Here is a 12,344-nt window from a genome sequence, read left to right as displayed (position 1 = left end):
ATTTTTTGGTAGTGAAACTTACTAGATGCTATTTTTTTTAAAAGTGTTTGTACGAATTATCTAAATTAAACTTTAAATTTTTTAGTAAATATTATTGTTACAAGTTAAAAACAAATACTATTCTTTCAACATGATTCACATGATCTAAGGAAAACAATACAAATAGAGAGTGTCATAATATATAGATCCGTAGACCTATAGTTAGATATGGATTTTAGGGAGTCATCACCAATATTTTTGTTAAGTGTGATTGGCAACCTAATGAATCTATCCCTTTAAGGATGTCCTAAGCTTGACTAAGAATCCCTAAAAGAATAAATTTTGGTTTGCATTTCAAAACAAGGTTCGAAAGTTTGATTACGTATAAGGAAGGTTATTGTACCACCACATGCTCGTCCAAAAGATGGTACCATTTAATCTTAAATTATCCTAAAAATCTTTGTTTTAAATATTATATGAATTAAACTAAATTATTTTAGTAAATGTTATTGTTACACGTTAAAAACAAATATTATTCTTTCAACATGATTCATATGATCCAAGAAAAACTATACAAGTAGAGATTATATGATATAACCTAATCATCAAGGTAATTCATAGAATAAAGATTATTAGAATAAAGTATTTAACGAAAGAGAAAATGATTGCGTACGTACTATCCAATAAAGGCAAAGGTATTGTATTTTGTAATATTGAAGTTTATTGATCGAATAAAGATTAAAGTGATAATCAAGGCACAATGAGTGGAATGAGAGCAAAGAATAATGAAGATCTATAAAAAAGAAAAAGGAGTAAGGGTGTAAATGATTCAAAAAAAAATATTTGTTCATAACTTATTCAAGTTCAATTAAAAAAAAATTGAATTTAGCTTAATCATTATCGAATTGAACTTGAGCTCTAGCAACTAGACTTGTCGAACGAACCGAATTCAAATATCTTAATACTCAGCTTGAATGGCTCATGAGCCTAATCAAACTTTTTTTATTTTAATATATTTTTATTATTTTACTTATGAAACTATGATTTCACCTTTTTATACATATACACCTAAAGCTAACTTAAACACTCCTAAATCAATCTCATATGCTTCTCTTTCCCTCTCTCACTCTCCCAAGATAGCAAGACACAGACCTAGCAGCAGTTATTCCTTGGTTCCTTGCTTCACCACTGGCGACGGTGATTGTTTGTCCGAAGCCATCGTTTGTGCTCACTCCTTGCTCAGGGGCAGTTGATAATAACGACCTAAAGGGCCTTGCCCCTCCAAAAAATTTTAAACCCTTATTAGCATGTATATTTATTTATATTAAATACATTTAAATTGATCATATAAACTAAAAGTGTTAATTTTATTAGTTTTGTGTTCTATAAATTAATTTTGTGCATTGTAATTTAAAAGATGTTCAAATCACATTGATATATGTTTATTTATTATATCCAACAATTATTATTTGTAAATTCTTAAAATTAAGAGTTTTATCACAATTTTTAAATTACAATCAAAATGAATTTAACAAAAGTTAAATTAATTTTTCAACTTTCTCAACAAGATTTAAATTTTCAACCAAGTACCAAATGTGTTTTTCCTTTTTTTTAGTACATGGTCGAAGTTAAGGAGATTTAAGGAAAGGAAAAGGAGATTTAGCTTACTACAACTACTTCTCTTCATATATATATATATTCTTTTATTTTTACTTTAATCTCTATCATGTTGTTGAAATTTTTTTCCAACAATATATAAAAATTAAAAATAAAAGAATATATATATATATATATATATATACTGAAACTAATTTACAAAAATGATAGAAAAACACAAAACTCGTAGTCTCAAAATTTCATCTTCATTTAAAAAAAATATTTAGTTTTTTTTTTTTTTTGTTTTGATAAAATGTTTAAATATGGTTGATTTATTCATACTCTTTTTTATTTCAATTTCAAATTATTAAAAAAATAAAAAATTCCCATAATTCATTGATATATTGTGTAATTAGTAATTCAAAAGGTTAATTGTAAATCATGTTATTGTTAAAAGTATAATGTTTTCATAGTAATGTTTTTGTTTTATAATTTTATGAGCTTGTCATGTTTTATCACCATTGTAACCTAATCCATCTTGATCAAAGAAAGCTTTTTGTGTTTCAAATATGTCATTGAGTTTTTGGTGTGTCATATAAAATCTAGAAAATAAATTAGGTAAATTTACATTATTCTTAATCAAATCATCAACATTTAATGTTAAAGTGTCAATTTTCTTTTCTAATTGATTTTTAGCCTTAGTTAGCAGTTCATTCTCTACTTTTAACTTAGAAATTATTTTTCTATGCCTCTTGTTCATGCTTTCATATTCTACAACTAATTCATCAAAGTTATCTTGTAACTCATCAAATACATAAAAAGTTAAATCATTTGAGTTAAAATTTACCTTAGGCTCATCAAATTCATGAGATATAGGTTGGCTACTTTTTTCTCATTTGATTTATCATTGAAAAAGTCACTATCACTTTATATTGCAATCATTGCTTTCTTTTTTGGCTTCATTGCGTTTTGGATTTTTCATAAAGGACAATCAAATTTGATATGACCTAGTTATTGCATTTATAGCAAACAACTTGGTCCTTTTCTCTTATACTTGATTCTTCCTTAATCACTTTCTTTTATGTTCATTTTCATGGACTTCTTGAATCTCTTTACAAGCATAACCTTTTCAAACTCTTCATTTTCATCTTCTTCATTTCTTTCATTTTCTTCTTCTTGAATGGTTGGTTTAAGAGCAATTCAAATTTTTTTTATTGGTTCTTGTCCCTGTTTAAGCTTCATCTTAAAAGTAAGGAGAGAACTCATGAATTCATCCAAAGAAAGTGTATGAAGATCTTTGGATTCTTCAATTACCGTAACCTTTGCCACCTAACTCTTTGGTAGACTATTCAAGATCTTCTTTACCATTTTTACATTGAAATATGTCTTTCCAAAAGCCTTCAAACTATTGATAATGTCGTTAAAGCGATTGAATATCTTACTAATAAGTTCCTCTGATTTCATTTTAAAGAGCTCATAATCATAAGTGAGCATCCTAATTTTGGTCTCCTTGACTTGATTTATGCCTTCATGGGTAATGGCTAACTTATCCAAGAATATTTTTATATTTTCACACAAGAAAACTCTATTATACTCACTAGACCCCAATACATACAAAAGTGTGTGCATTACCTTGGCATTGGGATCTTCATATTATTAGCATCCCATTCACTTTTTTAATAGATCACATCTCTGTCATCCACCTTCTTTATTGAAATTTGAGGACCATTGATAATAACTCTTTATACTTTATAGTCATTAACTTAAATGAACAATCTCATCTTAGTCTTCTAATATGAGTAGTTACCACCAACAAAAAGAAGAGGCCTTATAATAGAATTACTTTCACCACTAAGAGAAGTTGTAATCATTTCATTTGCCATAAGACACAATTCTTGTAGCATGTGGATGGTTGCTTTTCATTCATCACAATACCTTTTTTTTAGCCATTTAGGATCACTTTTAGGTTGTTTAGACCTACAAAAATAGTGTACTAGTTCTGATATCAATTGTTAGCTTAAAGACTTAAATTAAACCAAGAGGGGTGAATTGGTTAATTATAAATTTTAACAATTTGAACCCCAATTAACACAATAATCACAAATATCAATTTCTGAACTAATCAACACAATATAAACAACTTGAAATGTAAAGAGGTAGAATTAGAGAATCAAACACCGATATTTATAAAGGTTTAATCCTTTCTCAAGGCACCTAGATCTTCTCCCTTAGTCTCACTTGCTAAAAAATCCAATCTATTGTATGTTGAACATTACAACCTAGCTCTTCAAAGCTTTATACAATCAACAACACAATCTCTTAAGGGTTATCCTCCCTCTTAAGCTCACAACCTCATAACACAAGTTTTGAAGTGATTTTGCAAACTCAAAAACCTCTCTAAGGTTGGGTGTTTGCAAATTTGAAGTTCAAATCAAAGTTATAAAGGATATCAAAAGAGAAATAAATACAAGATTGAATATTTTGCCCTTTCTCACAACAAAATTCCATTTAATGCTTGGAGAAGATGGTGGATGACAGCAATAAGTTTTATTGGCTCTTGATAGCTTGTAATATGGTGGAAGACCTCTTTTTATATGCAAAAAATGGACGAGAGCCATTGGTTTTATTTAATGCATGGAGCATTTGCAAAGCAACAAGAAAATATGACTGTTTAAACTTGTCAAGGCCAAATCAATCCATCCCTTCTATGGATGGGATCGATTGATTTTGGCTTTGAAACCTAAAACTTTAGGCATGAAAATACAGCCTGATTGATCAGGTAACAATACCCAATTGATCCTATATGCAAGTGATTGATTCCCTAGTTTGAGTAATTAATCATTTTTTGTGTTTTTCAAACCAATTTTCATTTTGCTTAAAATATTAATCAATCCCTAAGAGAAAGGATGGATCTTGTTTTTTGAAACCCTTGTGCCAATCGATCTGTATAGGGAAGAGATCGATTAGTTTTCACGAAATTCCCACCAAAAAGCTTATTGGCCGAAAAAGTGATTGATCTTTTTAAGGAGGGGATTTATTAGGTCCTTAAGGGGATCGATCTTTTCCATGCAATTTTGGTTAATTTTGTTTTTTAAACCATAGGAGATGAATTTTTTTTGCTCAAAAACGTTTTTGACTAGATAAAAAGCTAGAAAAGTATTCAAATTAAGTTCAAATCAATTTAATTTGATTTTAGCAAATTTTTGTTTTGTTATTCAAAACACTTTGTCAATTCAAGGCTAACAAATTTATCCTTAATTATCCCAAAAACTTGTTTTTAATCTTAGTTTCCTTGTTGAAACCACTCTTCTAATTTAAAAAAGATAATAGCAAAACCAAATAAAAAGATGATCAATAGAATATATGAAAAAAATTGTAAAAATAATCTAAAAAAGAAAAAAAAAACAAAGTAAAAATAAGGGAGAAATCCTTTTTTTTATTATTTTCATTTTATTTCACTCTAAAAATAATCAAAATCAAAATAAATAAAATAGATAAAAATATAAAAATAAATAAATAACTAATCAATAAGGATAAAATAAAGATAAATATAATATGAAAATAAAAATAAAGATAAATATAAAATAAATAAAAAGAATATATAAAAAAAAGTAGATAAGTGTGAAATAAAATAGAATAGATAAAAAAAAAAAAAGGAAAATTGAACTTTTAGGCTTAAAACAGAACCTAGTCCAAACTAATTTAAAACCTTAGACTAAATGGAGTGTCTACATACATACATACATACATACATACATACATACATACATATCCAGAAGCTCACTTCATGCAATATGAACGGCTCCAAACCAAATATATAAAGGTAAAAAAAAAAAAAAAACTAAAAGAAACAAGCATGACTTTAATTTACCTTGTGTCAAATTTAGAATTTAAATTTGGGTTTAAATCTTCCGAAGTCCTTCCAAAATAATTCAATAACCAATAATTTGGATTCGAAATTATGAGTTATGGGATTATTGCACAAAAGATAGACTGGAAATTTTTTATCAAGCACAAAAAATCATCTGAATAGTTTGAAATCAAATTTTAATTCGATTTAAATTGACTAAAAAATCTATAAATTCCAATCCAAAAAAATTTGAATCAAAACAATACGAAGTGAAAGCAACTTGCATATAAATTAATCTGAATACAAGCTCAAGATGTATTTGATTTAAATCTTGTAAAACTTGAATTTGAAACTTGAGAATATTCAAATTGTAATAATCCAAGATTGATCAAACCTGAAACAGAAAAACCCAAAGTAGCTTGAATTTGATAGGATCCAAATCTAAGTGGATTCAAAGCCGGAATTGTCTCGAGATGACCCAAACTATAATTAATGCTAATTTAAAGATATATACCTTCCCTTTATCCTCTAGTTGTGTTTGATTCAAATTATGCTGAAGTGCATGCTATTTAAGTGGCTTTAGAAGCTTTTTTCAATTCTATTTGGTTGGTAATATTTCTTTAATTATCAAGACAGATTCAACGATTGCCATGCTTAATACGAGTAAAAGACCTTGCAAGTTGTGGAGATTCTAATATAACGACTTGACTTAAAAAAAAAAAAATTCAAAGCTCAAACTAGAGTTGAAGAACTAAGAATTGTTGCTGATGGAATAGTATTTGCTTTAAAGTATTACAATTATAATTAAGAATTATTTTATATAATTAATTGAATAATAAATTATTATATTATAATTAAGTTATAATCATTAAATAATTAACTTACGAATTAAAAAATAAGAAGATAACTAAATTCACACCTAGTAAATTTTGAATCTAAAACTTTATGATTATAACCCTATGCAAAAGTATAACGTAGTAGTCAAAAAATGTAATTCATCAAATAAAGATTAAATTAAAATAATTAAAGGGAAAGATTTTCCGTACCATGAATAAAGGGCACATTAATGATTGAAAAGAGAAGCAATAAATATAGAGATTATATATAATGCTGTTATTATATGATTTCTGACATTAATGACTGTTGGTTATATGGATACAGTATATATGTGTTATAATAATTCAGACATCAATTGGGAGGATGAATACATGTCAGAGGGCATTAATTTAATAAGAACAATAAAAATCAATATTAAGAATTGTTTGTAAGCAAGAAAATAGATGATAAAAATTTTATAAAATTTAACTAATAAAACAGATCATTTAAAGGAAGCTTATTTTAATAATTAAGGACTTCAATGTCAATAAGAAAATAAATAAAATAATTAATATGATAATTTAACCAAAAACATCATAAATTTTTTTTAAAGATGAAAAAAAATCACGAATTAACCACACAACCGAAAATAAAATAAAACCTAAGAAAGAGTTGAAGATCGTGAGCAGAGCGGGAAAGAACATGAGGCCAAGGGAACAAGTGGCGATAGCAAACCCCAAGGAAGATTGCAACACTGCGTAAGTACCAGTGCTGAAAGCAACCACCATCGCTGGCATTGCCAAAACAGTTAACCAATCCGCCAGACATTGCAAACGAAATAGGAAATAGTGTTTTTTCCCAGGAGAAAGCACTAAGAAAAAGTGAAGGAAGATGGCTAAAAGAGAAGAAACAAATGCCAGGGTATCTGTTATAATGAAGGCTTGAAAAGCCGAGTCACGACTCAAGGTCGCAGTGCCTTGCTCACTCTTGTTTCCACCAGGTACTGTGAATGCTGCGGCAAATGTTACGGTTGCTACAAGCGTTGCCACCAGTAAATGGTTCTCCCTAGCTTTTTGTTCAATTTCGTGTTCGGGAATATCCTCCTTCTCCACCTCCTTCACAATCTCACGGAAGTTGCGGTGAACCGGTTTCCCCGCCACTTCTGCATTATTAGCTATATCTTTCATAAATTCCATAATCTGTTCCATTTGCAGCACATAATTACGCGTTGATTTCAACAATGATTAATTTTGATCATTCTATAGAATTTTGGGATGGAAAAAGTGAGATATATGAAATGATAGAAACTTCCTTCTCATTGCATAATCCAATGTTCCAAATAAAAAAATCTACTAATTCGATATTTAAATAAAAATAATTTGTTTGCTTTAAAAAAGTATTCTTTTTATTATATTTTTTATTTTGTTGAAGATATATTTGATCTTACAAATGAAACAAACTATTTATTTATATCAGAACATATAAATATATAATATATATATATATATTGAAGTATATATATATATATATATATATATTGTATATAAAAAGTCACTGCCTGAGACTAAGAATAGGAAAAGAAATTGTAGGTTTTAGGATTCAAGTTTCAGATCTATTCTGAATATTTTTAAAAATAACTGTATCAACTACCTATGTTACAAATAAAAAAATCTACTAATTCAATATTTAAATAAAAATACTTTGTTTGCTTTTAAAAAATACTTTTATTTATTATATTTTTTATTTTATTGAAGATATATTTGATTTTACAATGAAATAAACTATTTATTTATATCAGAAAACAGAAGAACATATAAATATATATATCGAAGTATATATATATTTTTGTATATAAGAAGCCATTGTCTAAAAATTGAAAAAGAAATTACAGGTTTTGAGATTTAAATTTTAGATTTACTTTAAATATTTTTAAAAATAATTATATAAACTAATTAAGTTAAATTTCAAATTCACATAAAAACATATTTTATGTAAGAACTGTACAACCAAGTGAAAAAAACGAAAACTATAATCCTGACTGTCTCAATTAAATAAAACCTATAAATAAAAAAGGAAATGTCTATTTAACTTGCTTATGGGTAGAATTTTAAAAAAAAATTTCCAATCAAATATATAATGACAATGATAAAATGTAAAATTATGTATATATAATGGGAAATGTAAAACTTAATTAAAGTAGGGTGGAGCCAGCTGTCGTACCTTCGATTCTGTACTTGAATATAGGTAGAAACTTCCTTCAGATCCATGATGTTTAAAAATACGAATAACTTTTCCAAAATATCTAGCACTGTAAGATTTCCTCAAACGCGGGACATGGTAAGGCGTGTTCCCGTTGATATCCCTTTCATCTATAAGATTTCTAACTGGTAAATCCTTAATCTTATTGTTATCATCAAATAAGAATCTCTTCAATTTTCCCGGTCTTAAAGAAACGACTGCAAAGTGAAGAAAATTCCATCCTCTTTTGTCCACAATTTCACAACAACCTGGGCAGTAGGAGATAATGTCTTCCATTATGCCTGTGCGGCCACTCCAAGCTGCCATATGAAGAGCCGTCGTCCCTCTCTCTTTATCAGTTATATAAGCAGTAGATGGATCGGCTTTTAACAACAGTTGCACAATTGAACGGAGACCCAAATGGGCGGCATAGTGAAGTGGAGTCCGCCCTTTGTCATCAGTTTCTTTTGTTAAATGCTTTTGTGCCTCTATTATTATCCTCGCTGATTCTACCAAAACAAAACGAAGAGAAAAAGTTCAACCGTACTGGTATATATATGAAATATATATATATATATGAAATATATATGTATGAAATATTTTGTGAGATTTTTCTATTTTCATCATTTAATGTTAAAAATATATTTTAATTACTAATATTTACTAGATACAAACTCGCAACACGAATTAAATTTTTTTGTGTGCAATAAATACTGTTCATAATGAATTTAATCAGTAAATATAGTTTTATCTGTAATTTTTTAATAAAAATATTGATTAGTGAAAATTTATTAATTAATTTCTGTACCATGTGTATTTCATTCTCACAACTTATATAAGATATCAAATCAAAATTCACATTTTCAAATTTATCTTTTAAAACGTAGTTAAAAAATACTAAAATTAAAAATTTTAAAAAAAGAAAGTTAAAAATAAAAGGAATGAGTCCAAAAAAATAAAAAGGAAAAGAAGAAAGATTTAGATACAATGTGGATACCTCTACTTAAAGATGATAATAGATGGGGTCAAGATTGCTTTTCACAAAATTTATCTAATTAAAAAAAAAGATAAAAAATGAAAGGCCAAAAAATGGAAACTAAATGGGGGTGTCATGTGAAGACCTCAATTGATCATTTATCTTTCCAAACATAATTAAAAAAAATACTAAAATAGACAATTAAAAATTACAAAAAAAAAGAAAGCTAAAATTAGAAAAGGGCCAAAGCAAAAAAGAAAAAAAAATCAAATGGAGGTGCCATTTAGATACCTTACCTTTAGATATGGTGCTGATCGGGTTGGGTGGGTATAAAATTGCCTTGACATCGAACCGACTCTTTAATAATTTTAATAATACTCCGACTCTTAATTGGCATTAGATTTTTTTTTATATACCCGATTTTGACCAGCCATTTATATAGACATATGCATTTGATCCAACTTGATTTGGAGTTAATTTAATAATTTTAATTTAGTATAATGTTTATAAAAGTATAAATTTTTATATAAATTTCATCTTAATTATGTATAAATGTTGTATTTGTATTAAATTAATATATTAAAAATAAATTTATTAATATAATACATATATAAATATAAAATTAAATAAATAATTTATATAGTTTTATATATCCCAAGACAAAAAACCTAAACTTGCCTCTGATCCAATCACGATTTTTGAAAAAAAAAAAATCCCTTTCCCAACCAAATATCAATTTAGAAAAAGAACACCCTATTAGATCTGAAGGGGTCAAAATCCGTAAAAATGGATTATTTTGTCATTTTTGTCTATATTATTTTTTTATAAAATTTATCTAATTAAAAAATAATAAAATAATAAAAAAGAAAAAAAATCCAAATATTGGTGCGACGTGGACACCTAGGTGACACTACCATTTGGCCTCATTTTCTTGTAAAATTTAATAATAAATTAACAAAAAGAAAAAAACTTTGAATGTCTTATCCACATCTCTATTGTTATTTTTTAAAAAATATCCAATTTAAAATAACAAAAAAAAATCAAATAGATTCCATACAAAATTTTAAAAAAGCAAAAAATAAAATTAATTATTAAACATAAAAAAAAAGCTCATGAGATGCCACATTGCACCCAAAAATATATAACATTTATATTATAGATAAGTATTATTGTTTGCTCCTTTAGTCGTTAAAAGATCACGAACCGAGCTTCTAACACATGGTAAGAACTTTGCCACATTATCATATCCACATCAGGATAAGAACTTTTTTTTATGTGTGTGTATATATATAAATATAAAGAATTTATTTTTTTTCTTACCTTGCCATTTGGAAAAGTGGTTTACTTGGCTAATGACGTGAAATGACGAGTGAGGGACTTAAAAAATTTTTGTTCGAAAGATTTTTTTGTTTTGTTTTGTTATATATATATATATATATATATATATTTATGTTTGGTTTTCTATCATGTTTAAATTTTTAATTTTTTATTCAAATTTTGTTTTAAAAAATAAAAAATAAAAGAGTCAATCATAGTCTTAATTATATTAACCCAAAACAACAATGGATCACACAAAACATTGAGCTCACTTACCTTTATTTATGGCCATGGTTGCTGCATGCAAAGCAGTTCTACCATCAGGGCCGCCACAGTCCATTGACTTGCAATTATCCAATATCCCAGCCACCAAAAGATTGCTTCTTCTTACGGTAGCTATGTAGATTGGAGTCTCACCGCTTTTATTAGCGGAGGATGAAAAGTCAGGATCTAATTCCTTTACCAGCAGTCGCACCACTACATGGTCAGCACTTTCAGCTGCCTTATGCAAAGCAGTGTTTCCCTCCTTATCCGCCATTTCCAGCATCTGCTTCATCCTGGTTGCTTCCAGGTCTTTGGCGCGTTCAATAAGGAATTTGATTATATCAGAATGACCGTGTCTAACTGCTACGTGCAATGGGATTTCTCCTTTGGCATTGGGTTGCAGTAGCAGTGATGGGCACTCGTCGATAAGTTGCTTAACAAAGTTAATGGAGAACTCTCTTTCAAATCTCCTTTTCCGAAAAAACAGAAACCGTTTATCAATTTTGACTACCAGTCGTCCTCCGGTTCTGCAGTAAATATGGAGCGCTGTGTTTTGCCTTCCGTCAACCAGGCAATGAAGACCACCTTGATACTTATTAAATAGTTCCATGTCACCATTTTCTGCGGCTTTGAACAAATCACTGTCCATGTAGGTAATAACCTCTGCTTGCAGAGTTATTTCAGAGGGAATGGATGAGCTAGTTGAGGGATCCAGCTGCATCATTACAATTAATTTGAATGGCTAATTAAGGCTCTCCTATTCGACCAAGCCAAGGCAGGCAGGCACACAATTTTTCTGAACCAAATCATGGAATCCTATTGCCCTTTTATATCTTCATCATTCATTGCCCTTATTCCAATCTTTGTACCTTCATCATCACTTTAATCTTTATTCTATTAACAAACTTCAATATTACAAAATAGAATCCTTTGCTTTTATTAGTTAGTACAAAAATATTTTCTCTTTAAATACTTTATTCTAATCTTTATTCCCTGACTTTATGATCAGATTATACCATATACTCTCTAGCATATATAATTCTCCTTAGACATCGTATGAATTATGTTGAATATAATTATAGTTTTTGGTTTTTATTATACTTTTAATGCATGGAAATTAACAGTTACTTAATTTGCCAATTATACATGATTTTCCTTGATTATAAATGTTATTTTTGGTAAGAGTTATATTTGATGCATTGACAATGTATACACTATATACACTATCATTGAACCACATGTTGACACATCATTAATGAGTAAATCCTAAAAATTAAAAGTCTTAAAATATAAATAATAAAAAAGTGA

General features: G+C 27.9%; 1 protein-coding gene across 2 annotated transcripts; it reads right to left on the bottom strand.

Moving 5' to 3' along the window:
* Window positions 1–6,580: 6,580 nt before the first annotated feature.
* Window positions 6,581–11,808, bottom strand: LOC149510940 (protein ACCELERATED CELL DEATH 6-like). 2 transcript variants are annotated; one of them, XM_089756541.1, is made up of 3 exons: window positions 11,049–11,808; window positions 8,462–8,988; window positions 6,581–7,440 (listed from the first exon to the last, which is right to left on the bottom strand). In XM_089756541.1, exons 1-3 carry the CDS (start codon window positions 11,758–11,760, stop codon window positions 6,823–6,825), a joined length of 1,857 nt encoding a protein of 618 aa, XP_089612667.1. In that variant the 5' UTR covers window positions 11,761–11,808; the 3' UTR covers window positions 6,581–6,822. The 2 variants fall into 2 exon arrangements, with proteins under 2 accessions (XP_089612667.1, XP_089612668.1); XM_089756542.1 differs by having other exon boundaries at window positions 7,214–7,403.
* Window positions 11,809–12,344: the final 536 nt, after the last annotated feature.

This window comes from Durio zibethinus, chromosome 27 (assembly GCF_047325235.1).
Source record: "Durio zibethinus cultivar Kanyao isolate XHJ-2024 chromosome 27, ASM4732523v1, whole genome shotgun sequence".
NCBI classification, from domain to species: Eukaryota; Viridiplantae; Streptophyta; class Magnoliopsida; order Malvales; family Malvaceae; genus Durio; species Durio zibethinus.
The sequence above is the reverse complement of the archived record's forward strand: the minus strand, read 5'-3'. Positions and strand labels throughout refer to the sequence as shown.

What these genes read in the sequence shown, in the direction of transcription:
- LOC149510940 (XM_089756541.1), bottom strand. Translation starts at nt 11,760, where the DNA reads ATGATGCAGCTGGATCCCTCAACTAGCTCATCCATTCCCTCTGAAATA. An exon ending in AACCATGGCCATAAATAAAG is followed by an intron (nt 8,989 to 11,048) that starts GTAAGTGAGCTC and finishes TTGTTTTGGTAG; the next exon opens with AATCAGCGAGGATAATAATA. An exon ending in ATTCAAGTACAGAATCGAAG is followed by an intron (nt 7,441 to 8,461) that starts GTACGACAGCTG and finishes CAAATGGAACAG; the next exon opens with ATTATGGAATTTATGAAAGA.